Raw genomic sequence first — 17,510 nt, 5'->3', positions numbered from 1 at the left:
CTGAGTTATATTCAGTTCATATAAGGAAATCGGTCAATTTAAATAAATGTATTATGGCCTAGTCTATGGATTTCACATGACTGGGTGGAGGTGCAGCCATGGATGGGCCTGGGAGGGCATAGCCCCAACCACTTGGCAGCCAGGTCGATCCACGGGGAGCCAGGCCCAGCCAATCAGGATGAGTTTTTCCCCACAAAAGGGCTTTATTACAGACAGAAATACTCCTCAGCACCTCAAAATAGTGGAGATATGAACATTACATTTACTGGGAACAGCTCTGGTGGACCTTCAGCATGCCAATTACATGTCTAGCATTGTGTTGTGTAACAAAACGGCACATTTTGGAGTGGACTTTTATTTTTCCAAACACAAGGTGCACCTGTGTAACGCTGTTTAATCAGCTTTATGATATGCCACACCTGTCAGGTGGATGGATTATGTTGGCAAAGGAGAAACTCTCACTAACAGGGATGTAAACAAATTTGTGCACAACATTTTAGAGAAATAACATTTTTGTGCGTGTGGAAAATGTATGGTATTTCAACTCATGAAACATGGGACCAACACTTTGCATTATACGTTTATATTTTTGTTCAGTATATTTCTATACCTATTCTTTCTTTGGATCAAATTAAATGAAGAGGACAAAGATGAAGACATTAATAACAAAATAGATACTTTATTACAGGAAATGGCATGTGCATGATGCTACATCTGTAATTGAGTCTAAAGGGACAATACAGGGGGTGCAAGGGTAAAGGAGGGATGTGACATATTATCAAGATTGATAAACAATCAAATTGGATCAAAGGACATAAGATTAGAATAGCGGTAATTTGAAATAAACAGATAGACAAGGAAGGATTTAAGTCAGCTTCAGTTGTAAGGTTACTTTATCTTCTCGAATTCTCTGGCCAGGGCATCCAACTGCAAAGAGAGTAACACCATATGAATTACAGGTGCAATATACCCCCCCCCCATTTCCACCTCTATGCAGCATGCTTGTAACACATGTAGATACAATACACTCCTATGTGCTTTTATTCTTCTCCTTTAATCAGGGACTGATTTAGACCTGGGACACCAGTGCTGCATTTAGCAGGGCACAACATTAAAGGGTGGCAGGTAGCCTAGCGGTTAGTTAGAGCATTGGACCAGTAACTGTAAGGTCACTGGTTAAAATACCTGAGCAGTTAAGGTGAAACATATGTCCATATGCCCTTGAAAACAACACATTTAACTGCACCTATCCGGTGTATGTGACAATGAAACATTATTATGGAACGTTCATATAAAAATACATTATGTACAACAAACATGCCTCTGTGACACATTGAATAAGGATTAGAATCTGCAATGTTCCACAACGGTTGGCTACGGAACATGGCTCTCAGGCTCTGAGTGGCCGATCAGTGAAAATTAAACTAGCAGTATTCCGGCCTCCCAGGCTCAGATTTGAGGTACTGTATCCCTGGCCTATGTGAATGCCACCTGATACATCGACTGTGTTATTTTGGATGCAGCATAACTGCAGTATTATATTGCACTCTAACTGCAGTTACACTGCAAAATTACTGCAGTAAAAAAAAACGGTGTTATTTTGGATGTAGTATTTGCTGCATTCTGCAGTTATACTGCACTCTGGCTGCAATATTTTTCATAAGGGCGCCCCTGCACTCACAAGAATGTTCCTAAGGATGTTCCTTCGCTGTGGTCTCAGGTAGCTGCATTCTCCTGCCTCACAGAGTTTAATCTCCTCTGAAATCTGAGCGAGAGAGAGAGAGAGATAGATAATAGAATGATGATGACACAAATGGCTACTGTGTATTTTACACATGCATAATATCCATTTGAGTTATTGTGATTGTAGTACTGTGACCCACCTCAGAGGTGGTAAATGAGTCCAGTTCCCGCTTGCCTCCTGGGTACCAGCCATGGGACCAGTGTTGGGAGGAGGACAGCTGGGCTCCCAGACACAGCAGAAGCCCCAGCATCAACACCAGCCTAGCCACACTCACCATCACTGGAGCTGGAGAGATGTAAGGAGAGGGAGGGTGTGGGTAAGAGAGCATGAGACACCTGTCAGGCTTGCACACCTTTCACAGGGAAAGAAAGGGTGGGATGGGGGATCGCTATACAATTCACGCCACGGGAACGAGAGAAAGTGCGAAAAGGGGGAGAATACTGTGATGACCCTAGAGCTCTCAAGGGAGTTCATTCTCTTGGGATTGCATGCTTGCTTTAGTCTCGTAAACCTGACCCTAGGCAACAGTAGCATTGGATACATTGTGGGAGGCAACCGACTGCCTAGGGAGACTATGCTTGCCTTGGGGTTAGACAACTGGGGTTGAACATCCCCATGTGGCCATACCTACTGCTACATGGTCGCTACATTGGTGTTAGAAGTGTGATGGCGACGTCTGATCTGCCAGGCAAATGAGGGTAATTATTCAAATATTGGTGGAGGCACAATTGGAGAAACAAAAAGCAATATGCCTTAAAGTTTTTTTTGTGTTCAGCTCATAACTTAATTTTATGCAGGATAAATATTTAATACAATATATTAATACTATTTATACACAGGGAAAAAGCTGACAGTACGTTTACAGTGGGTTTCAAAGATCCGTTTCTCATAGGCAATTGTTGTAGTAATTTCTTCTCAAGATTCCACTTAGAAAGGCAGGTTTGAAAATAAAGAGCATATTAAGTGTACTTTTAGGTTGTTAATTCCAAAATATATACTGGTACTGCCACCATTCATTCACCATACAATGGAACCAAAACATGTAGCTATCTATGGGTTAAATGTATACTTCATAGGAAAGCATAAAACCTAAAGCAAATGCAAAAATTCTCTCAGCCCTCACTTTTTAACCCATTGATATCCAATAGCAAAAATCATAGCAATTCTTACCTTAGATCCTCAGTCTGATAATACTTGTTGTATGAAATCGGTTATCACTGTTGATGTCCACCAAGTCAGTCTATGTGCGCTGCTCACTTCTATTACTTTCAAACCTGTTGGTATACAGCAACTCAGTGTCAAATCACTTTCCCAAGGCGACGATGAGTGTTCTAGAGCTGCTTTCTGATGATATCTCTGAAGCCTCCTCTATTTATGTCCCCACCTCAAATGCCCCCCACCACCTCCCTCCCTCCCTCACCCTACCCCACCTCGTCCTCATTGCTCCTTTCCCTCCCAGCGGTCAGCTCAGAGGTGTTTAGGGACGCGGGGTGTGCGTAAGATCCACTCAATTCCAATTATCATCTCTAAATAGTCCTGACCTCCCCTGGGATGTTCATCCTGTCTGTACCTAATACCCACCCCCTTCCATTACACTCCCCAGCCACCCTGCTCCCAGCCACCAAAATCAATAGGTTGACATGGTTTACTATAAACATCCTGTGGCTGGATGAATCCAGCTCTGTCACTTCATGTTCTTACATTTCTTCACACATCACATTCATGGAAAAATGTATTGAAAGACAAATTTCAACTGGACTGGTTCAGATTTTGTCAGTTGCGTTGAGATTTCAGAACTGTGGAGGACACATAGACAACCTGACAAAACGTTAAACTAACAAAGATTGAACACATTGAATCTTCAATGTTTCTCAACCTTGTTATATCAGGGACCGGCATGCTACGGTCCTTACTTTACCAAGGACTGGCAACCAGTTGTCCTTCCCGCTTAGAGGGACACCTACAACTAGCACTTGAGAGCTGTAATCTGTGGGTCTGTGGGTCAACAACATTCCAGGATCCTGTGTTGGTCTGCAGACCAGGGTTGAGGATCACGGACCTAGGCAAAATCTAATTTCCTCTGTATTTTCCCCTGCTTAAAGTGGTGCAGTGGCCTGTCTCAAACCCTCCATCACACCCGAGTGACCGCCAGAACACTTTGACCATGGGGACACTGGATGACAAGCAAACACGAGCACGGGCAAACACACCAGCTGCCACCATCTCTCTTAATTCCAGTCTGACAGGCCTTTTAGCTTGGGTGAGGGGGTATCAATTGGGGACTGGCACATTTTCATGTTTAAAATGCATAGGCGGAGTTCCTATCTGGCGGTTGATTGACAGCATGTCTTCTTGCTGTTGACTTAGTTAATCTGCTGACTGACATGGGGCTACCAGCGCGAGGAGGGCGCAGGAAGCAGGAGGACATGACGGAACGCTGCATGAGTCACTTTGGAAATTTTCTAACACCTGAAATGTTTTTCTTCCTGCAACCTAGAGCCATAATCATAATGCTTATATGTTTATTTTTCTGCATATCTAAGCATACCTCGAGCTGTCAATCTTACTGACTGGTTATTTTTTTAAAGAAAAGAAATATGATTCTTTGCATCTCTGCTAAAATCTGGGTAAGAAATGGAAAGGAATGCAAGTCTTATTCAATACATGTAGCAATTGCTTGCCAGCAGGCATTCCAGCTAAAATAGACAAGCTAGCTACTCTAACTTGATAGCATGAAATGGCTGCTTGGTAGCTAGTTATGAGGTTAGGAGATTGGGAACCTATCTGGGCTCGCTAAAGCCAACATCATAAAATTGCTAGGTGGCTAGTAGTATTAGCGAGAAACAAAATCAAAACATAGATTTGTCCTGTTTAAAAATATGATGGGGCACCTGCCCCTGTGGGCATGACACTCTGCTTCCAGGTCCAGAATCCTCCCATTTCTGCAGGAGTAGCTTCAATCAAGTGCTTACTCCAAGCTGTAGATTCTAGATAATGTATTATCTGGTTATGGACCACAGGAGGTTGGTGGAATCTTCATTGGGGAGGATGGGCTCGTGGTAATGGCTTGAGCGGAATTAGTGGAATGGTATCAAATACATAAAACACATGGTTTCCATGTGTTTGATGCCATTCCATTCACACTGTTCCAGCCATTATTAGGTGAAGTCTTCCCCTCAGCAGCCTCAACTATTATGGACTACTATAATGTTCAAATACAAATAAACATATTGCTTCACACACATTTCACCACAACCCCTACTGCAGTGTGTAATGTAATGTGTGTTTTGTCCTATATTTTTAATCCCAGCCCCCGTCCCTGCAGGAGGCCTTTTGCCATTTGGTAGGCCGTCATTGTGAATAAGAATTTGTTCTTAACTGACTTGCCTAGTTAAATAAAGGTTAAATAAAACAAATATATAAAAAAATAAACATTTGATTGAGGGTAAGGGTTAAACTCTTAACTGAAAAGCCAGTCCAGACAAACTCAATAACAGTGCATGACCTGGATGTGCATTGGGGCACATAATCATCATCATGCAGTGTAAATAGTATCAAAAGAGGGTTGTATTCAGTGGGGAGAAAATGTTTCGAAATGGAATTAAAAAGGAGAGGCCTGTAGCGTTACTTATCAAAACACAGATTTCCATTTTCCATTATAACATTTTAGCTGTGGACTGCCCTACTGAACAGAATGCAGGTTAGAGAACTTGGTTCAATTCCAGTATTGAAGATTATAGTATTGATGTTGGGATTGGTGTTAACACTGAACATTTGTAACTATTGCAAATTTCCTCAGATAATGCTGTAACTAACAAACAAATAACACAAAATCTCAAGCATTTTATTAGGTTTAAACAATATCTTGCTTAGAAAGGCCATTTGGCATTATATAATTATATATCATTTTATCATATATATAATTATATATACATATATTCAACATTTTAATAAAACACTAGAAAACAAAACAGATGCAAATAAAAAATAGGATTTTCTTAAGACAATAATAATAACAAATAAAAACAATAGCAAGAAAAACAAAATATCTAATACATTTCTAAATTGTCCCAGTACAGCTCATGTACATTTTATTAAAAAAGGCAAAGAAAAAAAGCAAGGCAGCAGACAGGAATTAAATATAAATAACCCTACATTATGTACAGAAGGGAATGGGGCAGTGAACGGTTATCGATTAGACAAATCCAGCCCAAGGGGCAAATTGAACAAGAGAGGAAGGAAATATGAGTTAATTAAGGGAAGGAAGGAAAGAAAAAAAGAAAGAAAGATAGAAAGAGAGAGAAAGAGACAGACCTACAGAGTGAAATAGACAGAGAGAGAGAGACAGACATCCAAGGGACAGCCAAACAGGATCAGGAGGAGAGAGACAGGTTTAAGAGGTGGGGTCGCTAGAGAGAGACAGGTTTAAGAGGTGGGGTCGCCAGAGAGAGACAGGTTAAAGAGGTGGGGTCGCCAGAGAGAGACAGGTTAAAGAGGCGGGGTCGCTAGAGAGAGACAGGTTAAAGAGGTGGGGTCGCCAGAGAGAGACAGGTTTAAGAGGTGGGGTCGCCAGAGAGAGACAGGTTAAAGAGGCGGGGTCACTAGAGAGAGATAGGTTAAAGAGGTGGGGTCGCCAGTGAGAGACAGGTTTAAGAGGTGGGGTCGCTAGAGAGAGACAGGTTTAAGAGGTGGGGTCGCCAGAGAGAGACAGGTTAAAGAGGTGGGGTCGCCAGAGAGAGACAGGTTAAAGAGGTGGGGTCGCCAGAGAGAGACAGGTTAAAGAGGTGGGGTCGCTAGAGAGAGACAGGTTTAAGAGGTGGGGTCGCCAGAGAGACAGGTTTAAGAGGTGGGGGTCGCCAGACAGAGACAGGTTAAAGAGGCGGGTCGCTAGAGAGAGACAGGTTAAAGAGGTGGGGTCGCCAGAGAGAGACAGGTTTAAGAGGTGGGGTCGCCAGAGAGAGACAGGTTTAAGAGGTGGGGTCGCTAGAGAGAGACAGGTTAAAGAGGTGGGGTCGCAAGAGAGAGACAGGTTAAAGAGGTGGGGTCGCAAGAGAGAGACAGGTTTAAGAGGTGGGGTCGCCAGAGAGAGACAGGTTTAAGAGGTGGGGTCGCCAGAGAGAGAGAGGTTTAAGAGGTGGGGTCGCCAGAGAGACAGGTTTAGGGGTGAGAGAGTTTTAGGGGTGGGCAAGAGAGACTGGTTTAAGGCTGGGAGAAACAGGTTTAGAGGTGGGAGAGACAGAGAGACTGGTTGAACCCTAAGAAGCCCCACTCTGTCTAGCTCTCTTTCTCCATCTCTGAAGGAAGGTGTGCCCTGTTGCTCAGACAGGGACATTACATTACTGGGATGTTGCATCACATTTCTATCGGCAGCCAGCAGGGGTGTGGAACAAGGGCCCGGATGCACCTGGCTGTCCTCTGTAATAACCAGTAAACAATGTCATTGTGATTTGTGGTTGGAATAACTCAGGGCAATGTATTTTACCCACTATAGTAGGTGAAGGTTAGGTAGAGGACCTGCCTAGGGGACATAATGAAGGAATAGTCAAGGGTCCAGCACTTCAGTGGAATGGAATGAAGACATGGAGCCAAGACAAAGCTGGTTCAAAACAAAGCATGGAGTTTGATTGGAATGGAACCCGGCGTTACAGCATGAAATGGAAAGGAGGCTGGTGGATTATGAACATGAACAGGATAATAAAAGGCCCTGATCTTGGTCTCAGTGTTACAAAGCCAAGGGTCAGCTACAGCTTTGGGGCTTTGTACAGAGTTGCTGTCGATAAAGTTATCTACAATGGCTCAAAAATAGTAGTGGGAAGGGGCCAAATAGATGTACTAATCTGTAGGATGATACTGGTTTACCAAGAGTCTATACACCTACACTCAATCAACTCACTGAGGGAGAGGTGCAGTGAACATATTTTCTATATATATCAACCTGTGAGGCACTTTCTAGAGTAAAGCCTTAAGTCACTAGGGTTGGGGGTTGGCACAGTGTTGTTGGGGACAGGTGATTACATTCAGCAAACCTTCTGGCTCAAAAGAAGACTTAAAGGCTCTCCTCCCCAACGCCCACCCTGACGATTACTAAGATCCAACACAAACAAACATCCGGAAAATAAAATGGCACCAATTGTAACACACGGGCCTTTGAGATGCTTTGGAATGGAACACGGTCTGAAATTACATTGACAGTATTTTTTAAAGTGACTGGTCTAAGTGAGACATCCGGTTTGAAGATCTCTACCTAGCTATCTATGTCCTGTGGTTGAACCTAATAGAACTAGTCAGAAATAGAGGCCATAACCAGTCTTTAAAAAGGCCTCTTCAATGCTGACATCAGGGTTGCAAAATATTTTTAAAGACTAAAATCTGTTTTTTTCCCCCCCAGAAATCCTGTAATCAGAAGGGAATAAGCTGTGAGGGAATCCTCACATTTACTATCTCAGGGTCATGTTACCCATCTGGCCTTTGCATCACCGGTTCGGATTTTTATTTTGGCGCAAATAGTACAAGCATTCGAACAATCAACGATAGCAACAATTTGTCAATACTGGTGCTTTTTTTGGTAGAGTTTCAGATACTATTTCTAATTTCCTGATCCCATATGATTCAATCACGACGGAGTTGAATTGTGCTCCTTCCTTTCGACCTATAAAAATATAGAAAAGGGAGAAGCTAAAGCAATCCATTCTAACTCATGAACAGTATAGGTTGTGCAGGTATTTTTCTACAGACTGTGGGCTTTCCTTATATCCTAATGACAAAACAACGGTTCACCTTTATGACCGGACAAATAGGGCCATCTGTGTATAAGAGAATGCGTTTGGCATCAACTAGGCTTGGCAGATCTTCATGGCTGTCTAGCATACACATCAACCACAGGAGGTTGGTGGCACCTAAATTGGGGAGGACGGGCTCGTGGGAATGGCTGGAGTGGAATTGGGGGAATGCTATTTAATACATGGTTTCCAGGTGTTTGATGCCATTCCATTTGCTCCATTCCGGCCATTATTATGAGCCATCCTCCCATCAGCAGCCTCCTGTGCTGTCAACTCCACAGACCAATGAAGAAACTGGGATCAAAATGGCAGCTCTTATAATTGACCAATAATCCCTGATCACAATTGACAGCTAAAACCTCATGTCAGTTACCCCTCATACACTCAAACTTTGCAGATATCAAGTGAGTGGGGTGGTTGGGTTTGTGGCGAAGTGGGTGAGAATCTCTTACGCACACGCTGTTTATTACAATCCTTTGAGGGCAATTAGTAGCTGTGATTGGCTATCGGACCAGGGGCGGGGTCAATTCCATTTGCACTCAACCAACTAGGTAGACAAACTGAAATTAACTGTATTTACATTGAAAGAACCCGTACAGGAACCCCCCCCCCCCCGATAACTTTAAGTAATTTCCTGAGTTGACCAAGCAGAGATGGAATTGACCTCAACCTTGTTGCTAGCTAACTGACATCATTTATCTTGCATTACAATCTCAACTGAAGACTGAGGTACGCCCGAGGGTGGCCTCATCCACAAACCCATAGCGTGTGTTTCTAGCCAAACTGTCCTTATAGGCAGCCATTCTGAAGAGAGAAAAAAAATCACTGCAAACATTCCATCATGTCACACATTTCAACATTAAAATGAACAATTTATCCATTTGAGGGTGGGAGTATCAAAGCAACAGCATTAAAGTATAACAAATTCTCAGTATGTGACATCGGAGTTGAATTCTATTTCAATAAAACAGAAAGACGTTCTAAATGGTGCAGATAGAAATATAATGAAGAGCTGACAATTTCTATTCTATATGACAACCATATATGTTCTACACAATACATTTCTATCTGAACATTCTGTAATGTTTCATCACCCTGAACAGGCCCCAGTTGAAAAACAGAGAGGGATCTTCACATTGACGCCATCTTCTCAACCAACTTATACAGAAAAAAAATATACCCAATAGATTACAAACAAGTAAATGGAATGACACGTAAATAATAGATAGGAAATGTTTTCCCCCATTCCAACTGTAAGCAATTAAATATGAAAACATACATAAGAATTGGTTCATTTCCATGATGCAACAAAGGATAGGAAATGAAACAGTAATTGCATGGTTACTATATGTTGAGATATATGGCCATACACCCAAAATCAACAGTTTTATACAGGGTAATTCTGAAATAATCATTATATTGTGGCAACATATCGACCTCATACTCATCATTATTATGCAAAGGCTATTTTGAATGCATTGCTGGCCACATCTTCAACACGCTCCTGACATTTCAATATATTTGACGTTTGATATTTGATTTATTTTCAGTATGGGAAACTTCAACTTCCCTAAACATTCTACACACATATAATCCACTGTTACACACAGCATGTGCAAGACCTCCGAAATTACAGCGTTTCCTAGGTCCTTAAACACAAACACAGCAAAGCCACAATATGTTGGAGATATGTGGCTAGCTACGCCCTTAGTCCTGCCATGATTCATTGACCGCTGTGTGAACTGTGAACTCAATGGGAAACTAGTCAAAAGAGTTTGGACCATGTGATTAGCAAAGCCATCGTGGCCAATTCTGGATGTGCTCCTGGCCAGCTGTAGCGTGTGTGCGTTCGTGTGAACAGAATAATTCTGATTGGCTGTGTAAATCTATTCCTCTGAGGTCGACCTATCAGCTTTAAGCTGCAGCCTGAATCAGATGAAGCCATCAACCACGTAGGTCTCAGTCACTGAACCGTAAAAAACATAAGACAAGAGAAATAAAAAAACACCAACATCATTCCCTCAATTCTCAACTTTTGACATAAGCCTCTAAAGTGTCCGATTTATATTCATATATATTTATATAAACCAATAAAATACATTATAAATGTCACCCTAAAATTGCAGCAAAAAAGGTCTTAAAAACAAAACAACAAAATGTGACAGGCTAAGTATATGTACATGATTGGGGGATGTCTGGATGGGGCAAGATTGGGACAAGGGGGCCGTATTAACAAGATCAATATTACAAAATATTCAAGAAGGCATCTCTGATATTCCCTCCCTCCCTCCGGTACACTGCAGCGCTGCACTTTGCTCTGTCACGAGACTTCCCTTCCATTTTCCTTCTTGCACACAGGCTGTCCAGTCATCTAAGCCGTGACCAGTTTCTTTGCTTACGTCGGGTACACGTGTGTTTGCTTTGTTTTTATGACTGTATATGGATGTCCGTCCCCTGTGTGGGTCTGTCCCTACTTGAAGTTGGCATAGTCAGAAAAGGCATCAATATACTCCTGGACCACTTTGTAGCAGAACTCGTACTGCTCCTAAAACAGAGAGGAGAACATCACAATAATGATTCAAAAGGATACTACTAAATACACAACAAAGATCAATTCATTTGCACACAAATGGAATTGCAAAACTAAGTCACTGAAAAAGTTGTGTTTTAAATGCTGTCCAAAAAGACAGTAGAGAAAATTGTGTTTGTGAAGTATCTTATATGGCAGCGATCACATAAAGAGGGAAGAAATATGGGGGAAAAAGAAAACGTGGACAGAGGTGAGTTTCTGACAAGGTGAGTCAAGAGCTCGTTGATGAGCTCATATAATCTTGTTTGTGTTTACATTTGTTGTTGACAACAAAGCTGGTATGGTAGAAATGGAGTCAAACCTATATTTTTTGGTCGATATTGGCCGTTTACCGCTATATCAGTATCGGCCCATAATTCAACCTATATTCAATGAATAGGATGAATAAAGGGAATCTCATGCTTATCTGGACATTTGCGACATTCATGACGTGTCATTATTGGGCTCCCAAGTGCTAGAGGTGTGCTAGAGGAGGCACTAGAGTGCTAGAGGCGTCACTACAGATCCTGGTTCGATTCCAGGCTGTATCACAACCGGCCGTGATTTGGAGTCTCATAGGACGGCGCACGATTGGCCCAGTGTCATCCGGTTTGGCCGGGGGTAGGCCATCATTTTAATTAAGAATTGCCTAGTTAAATAAAAAATATTGCAGGTAGCCTAGCACTTATGAGCGTTGGGCCAGTAACCGAAAGGCCGCTGGTTCGAATCCCCAAGGCGACTAGGTGAAAAAACTGTCGTTATCGCTCTGGTTAAGAGTGTCTGACAATTTTTTAAAATAAACATCACAATGTATGCAATCAACATTTGAAGCATAGTTATTGGAAAATTGCTCTTTTCAAATCAAATGTTATTTGTTACATGTGCCGAATACAACCTTACCGGTGCTTACTTACAATCCTTTAACCAACAATGCAGTTCAAGAAAGAGAAAATATTAACTAAATAAACTAAAGTAAAAAATGCAATAAAAAGTAACAATAAAATAAGGCTATATACAGGGGGTACCGGTACCAAGTCAATGTGTGGGGGTAGAGGTTAGTCGAGATAATATGTACATGTAGGTAGGGTTAACGTGATTGTGCATAGATAATAAACAGCGAGTCCAAAAACAAAGGGGAGGGGCAATTTAAATAGTCCAGGTCGCCATTTGATTAATTGTTCTGCAGTCTTATGACTTGGGGGTAGAAGCTGTTAAGGAGCCTTTTGGACCTAGACTTGGCAGTCTAGTACTGCTTGCTGTGCGGTAGCAGAGAGATGTCTGATATTTTTTGGGGCCTTCCTCTGACACCGCCTAGTATATAGGTCCTGGATGGCAGGTAGCTTGGCCCCAGTGATGTACTAGGCCATATGCACTGCCCTCTGTAGCGCCTTACGGTCGGATGCCGAGGAGTTGCCATACCAGGTGGTGATGCAACCAGTTAGGATGCTCTCGATGGTGCAGCTGTAGAACTTGAGGATCTGGGGACCCATGCCAAATCTTTTCCGTCTCCTGAGGGGGAAAATATGTTGTTGTGCCCTCTTCACGACTGTCTTGGTGTGTTTGAACAATGATAGTTTGTTGGTGATGTGGACACCAAGGATTTTGAACTCTAGACCCGCTCCACTACAGCCCCGTCGATGTGAATGGGGGTGTGTTCGGCTCCTTTGTCTTGTTCACGTTGAGCGAGAGGTTGTTGTCCTGGCACCACACCGCCAGTCATGGGTGAACAGGGAGTACAGGAGGGGACTAAGAATGCACCCCTGAGGGGCCCCTGTCTTGAGGATCAGCATAGCAGATGTGTTGTAGCCTACCCTTACCACCTGGGGGTGGCCTGTCAGGAAGTCCAGGATCCAGTTGCAGAGGGAGGTGTTAAGTCCCAAGGTCCTTAGCTTAGTGATGAGCTTTTTGGGCACTATGGTGCTGAACGCTGGGCTGTAGTCAATGAACAGCATTCTCACATAGGTGTTCCTTTTGTCCAGGTGGGAAGGTGATTGAGTCATTGTGGATCTGTTGGGGTGCTATGCGAATTGGAGTGGGTCTAGGGTTTCCAGGATGATGGTGTTGATGTGAGCCATGAACAGCCTTTCAAAGCACTTCATGGTTACCAAATTTCCAAAATACAGGAAGGCATATTTATTCAATGCGAGTTCTTAAGCTTGTAACTCGCAATTGCATCACGTGCATCCAATGCATTGTACAGTTGGCTAAACTCAGGTTGAATAATTGCATTATTATAACGCATATCATTAAAGCTGGAATCCTTAAATGGTGAAACTGCAACATCCATTTGAGATAGTGTAACAGTCTCCATCATGTATGTCGGTGTCGTGTAACATAGCATGTCCTCACCAGTGTCTGCACCATGTGGGGTCTCTGCAGCCGGAGGCTCTTGACGGTCTGGAAGACGTCAAGGATGGCCTCAGCTTTCACCCGCTCCAGGACCGTGCTCAGGGCACAGAAAGTCCCCGTCCGCCCCGCACCCGCACTGTCACACACACACACACACACACACACACACACACACACACACACACACACACACACACACACACACACACACACACACACACACACACACACACACACACACACACACACACACACACACACACACACACACACACACACACACACACACACAGGTTAGCTGTGTTTAGGCACACACACTAGATATGATAAAAGGTTAAAACACAAGGTGTAGGTTACCTGCAGTGGACAGTGATTGGGTGGTTGCCAGATTGTTGCTGCTGCTTCTGGACAGCAGCAATGATGTTGATCATGCCCTTCCCGTCACTGGGAATGCCCACTTCTGGCCAGCCATGGAAATGAAACTGTCTCACCGTACGAGCCTTGTTCTCCTAAAGAGTGAGAAAGGAAAGAGTAAGACAGGAAGAGACACGCCCAACACCAGTGTTTCCCAAAGGGATATTTTCAGCAGCGGTGGTAAAGTTAGCCTAGCGGGGTAGTGGCAGTCTTATGCTATCTGAGTGACTCAAATATTATTAGAAATCTATGACGGCCCCATGCCATGCTGAACATTTTTCGATTCTCCCCGTCTGTCTAGTTTTTATTTTGGCAGTTATTGGTTCTCAAAGATGATGTAAAATTATGATTTATGGGTGAAGGGGTAAACACTGCCCACACATACAAACACACACTGAAGACCCATAGACATGACTAATCAAATCTTGTTGACATTTGCTTGGGGTGTGTGTGTGCGTGTAGTGTTTTGAATGGGTTATGTTGACTGCTAGTGTTTTTCGAGGCGGCCTCTGTACTCACCCTGTTGTTGGTGACCAGGAGGTCTCTAACAGTGTAGCTCTCACTCTCCTCCTCCTTCTTCAGCTCGATGGAGATGTCCCCACACACCATCACCCCATCACTGGGCCAGTACTGGGCACACTTCTCCTACAGAGAGAGGGGGGAAGAAAGCGAGAGAGAGGTAGATAGAGGGAGATATTAGCAAGAGACAGACACTCACAGACAGACGAAGGTAGCCTGGCGGGTTGGAGTGTTGGGCCAGTAACAAAGGCTTCTGGATCGAATCCCTGAGCTGACAAGGTAAATATCTGTCCTTCTGCCCCTGAGCAAAGCAGTTAACCCACTGTTCCCTGGGTGCCGAAGATGTGGATGTCGATTAAGGCAGCCCACCGCACCTCTCTGATTCAGAGGTATTGGGTAAAATGCGGTAGACACATTTCAGTTGAATGCATTCAGTTGTACAACTGACTAGGTATCCCCTTTCCCAAAGATAAACAAAGAGAGAGAGAGGCAGACAAAGATCTGATGGCACTCTGCAATCAGCTCCAGGAAGTATTTAAACTAACAGAGAATGATCCTCTAATCATGAGACAGAACCAGGAAACAGACCAATAAGGAGACATTTCTCTTCCAATCGTTGTTCTCAGTAATAACATACTTTACTGGCATAACTGAGCTTAGCGAACACACTGTCGTCAGATTAGTTCAATGGCCCCCATCCTTCACTGTGCTCTCTCCTTTCTGCCCATCTCCTCCTTCCTTTGGCCTCCATGCTCCCTCTTACACCGCTCCATCCCTCTCTATATGTTGTCTCTCTGTTGTGTCCTCTCTCCATACCTGTCCTCTCTCCTCCAGCTCAGTGAGCATGACTATGGAGCAGCTCCTCCACTCCCAGATCATCCTCCAGAAGTCTTCGATGGTGTGCTGCAGCGGGCCCTGGCTGGCCATGTACGAGTCCTTCTGACGGTACCCCTGGGCCAGACACAGGTAGAGATACGCAGAGGTTAGATGTGTACGCACGCACACACACACACACACACACACACACACACACACACACACACACACACACACACACACACACACACACACACACACACACACACACACACACACACACACACACACACACACACACACACACACACACACACACACACACACACACACACACGGGTTTGTCTTTATTTGTACTATTATTTTCTACATTGTAGAATATTATTGAAGACATCAAAACTATTAAATAACCCATGGAATATTGTAGTTACCAAAAAACGTTAAACAAATCAAAATGTATTTTATATTTGAGATACTTCAAAGTAGCCACCCTTTGCCTTGATGACAACTTTGCACATGGCATTCTCTCAAACAGTTTCGTGAGGTAGTCACCTGGAATGCATTTCAATTAACAATTAAAAGTTCATTTGTGGATTTTTCTTTCTTCTCAATGCGTTTGAGCCAATCTGTTGTGTTGTGACATGGTAGGGGTTATATACAGTAGATATCCCTATTTGGTAAAATACCAAGTCCATATCATGGCAAGAACAGCTCAAATAAGCAAAGAAAAACAACAGTTTATCATTAATTTAAGAACTTTGAAAGTTTCTTCAAGTGCAGTTGAAAAACCATCAAGTGCTATGATGAAACTGGCTCTCGTGAGGACCGCCACAGGAAAGGAAGACCCAGAGTTACCTCTGCTGAAGAGGATAAGTTCATTAGAGTTGCCAGCCTCAGAAATTGCAGCCCAAATAAATGCTTCAGAGTTCAGGTAACATACACATCTCAACATCAACTGTTCAGAGGAGTGAATCAGGCCTTCATGGTCAAATTGCTGCAAAGAAATGACTACTAAAGGACACCAATAATAAGAAGAGACTTGCTTGGGCCAAGAAACACGAGCAATTGACATTAGACCGGTGTAAATCTCACCTTTGGTCTGAGGAGTCCAAATGTGAGATTTTTGGTTCCCATCGCCATGTTTTTGTGAGATGCAGAGTAGGTGAAAGGATGATCTCTGCATGTGTGGTTTCCACCGTGAAGTGTGGAGGAGGTGGTGTGATGATGACACTGTCAGTGATTTATTTAGAATTCAAGGCATACTTAACCAGCATGGCTACCACAGCATTCTGCAGCAATACGCCATCCCATCTGGTTTGCGCTTAGTGGGAATATCATTTGTTTTTCAACAGGACAATGCCCCGAAACCCCTCCTTGCTGTGTAAGGGCTATTTGACCAAGAAGGAGAGTGATGGTGTGCTGCATCAGATGACCTGGCCTCCACAACCACCCGACATCAAACCAATTGAGATGGTTTGGGATGAGTTGGACCGAAGAGTGAAGGAAAAGCAGCCAACAAGTGCTCAGCATATGTGGGAACTACTTCAAGACTGTTGGGAAAGCATTCCAGGTGACGCTGGTTGATAGAATGCCAAGCATATTCTACAATGTAGAAAATAGTAAAATGAAGATAAACCGTTGAATAAGTAGGTGTGTCCAAACTTTTGACTGGGACTGTACATAGGCACACACACGCGCCAGCTTAGACATACACACAACAACCACTATAATGATCCATTTCTGCCCGTATTAGACTCATCTCCTGTGTTGTGTAGATGTCTGTATTTGGATGTTTCTGTACACTAGGGGTCTTCCCTTCCCAAAGGTCTCTACTGTATCATCACTATCATATCTCCTGATAGGCATCTCCTTACATTCATATTTGAGTCATTTAGCAGACACTCTTATCCAGAGAAACTTACAATAGTGAGTGCATACATCTTCGTACTGGTCCCCCATGGGAATCAAACCCACAACTCTGGCATTGCAAGCGCCACACTGTACCAACTGAGTCACACGGGACCATCTTGTCACCTTTTATGTGAAGACGAACTTGTATATGTGCTAACGTTTTGTTCAATTGTCTCATTTTAAAAACACTCATATCACAGGTGAAGTGAGCCATAATATGGTGTTGGTTTCACAGTTGTTTCGTCTACTCACGTCAATGAAGGAGGCGTTGACATAGTCCGTGTTCTCCTCCCCTCTCTTGACTGGGATGATCACTCTGTTGAACTCATCTACGAGACACCAACAAACAGGTTACATTACATGGAGTTATGTGACCGACTAGGTTTGAATACCAGACTGCATTAATCTG

The 17,510-nt window shown here is 43.3% G+C and overlaps 2 protein-coding genes across 5 annotated transcripts in view; both read right to left on the bottom strand.

Annotated features, from left to right (window-relative positions):
• Positions 1–706: 706 nt before the first annotated feature.
• Positions 707–3,053, bottom strand: LOC124018851 (progonadoliberin-2-like). Its single transcript, XM_046334148.1, has 4 exons — positions 2,915–3,053; positions 1,884–2,029; positions 1,682–1,765; positions 707–927 (listed from the first exon to the last, which is right to left on the bottom strand). Exons 2-4 carry the CDS (start codon positions 2,019–2,021, stop codon positions 889–891), a joined length of 261 nt encoding a protein of 86 aa, XP_046190104.1. The 5' UTR covers positions 2,022–2,029; positions 2,915–3,053; the 3' UTR covers positions 707–888.
• A 6,314-nt stretch (positions 3,054–9,367) lies between these two features.
• LOC124027495 (receptor-type tyrosine-protein phosphatase alpha) overlaps positions 9,368–17,510 on the bottom strand; it is a 74,437-nt gene continuing 66,294 nt past the window's right edge. For all 4 annotated transcript variants that reach the window (XM_046339912.1, XM_046339923.1, XM_046339927.1 and 1 more), the window contains exons 18-23: positions 17,354–17,430; positions 15,191–15,325; positions 14,375–14,500; positions 13,799–13,950; positions 13,442–13,577; positions 9,368–11,068 (exon numbers count right to left, since the gene is read on the bottom strand). In XM_046339912.1, the coding sequence (XP_046195868.1) occupies positions 10,994–11,068; positions 13,442–13,577; positions 13,799–13,950; positions 14,375–14,500; positions 15,191–15,325; positions 17,354–17,430 (701 nt within the window). In that variant the 3' untranslated portion in view covers positions 9,368–10,993. The remainder of the gene's footprint in view (positions 11,069–13,441; positions 13,578–13,798; positions 13,951–14,374; positions 14,501–15,190; positions 15,326–17,353; positions 17,431–17,510) is intronic.

The sequence above is a fragment of the Oncorhynchus gorbuscha genome, linkage group LG03 (assembly GCF_021184085.1).
Source record: "Oncorhynchus gorbuscha isolate QuinsamMale2020 ecotype Even-year linkage group LG03, OgorEven_v1.0, whole genome shotgun sequence".
NCBI lineage: Eukaryota > Metazoa > Chordata > Actinopteri > Salmoniformes > Salmonidae > Oncorhynchus > Oncorhynchus gorbuscha.
This window is presented reverse-complemented; position numbering and strand designations above follow the sequence as displayed.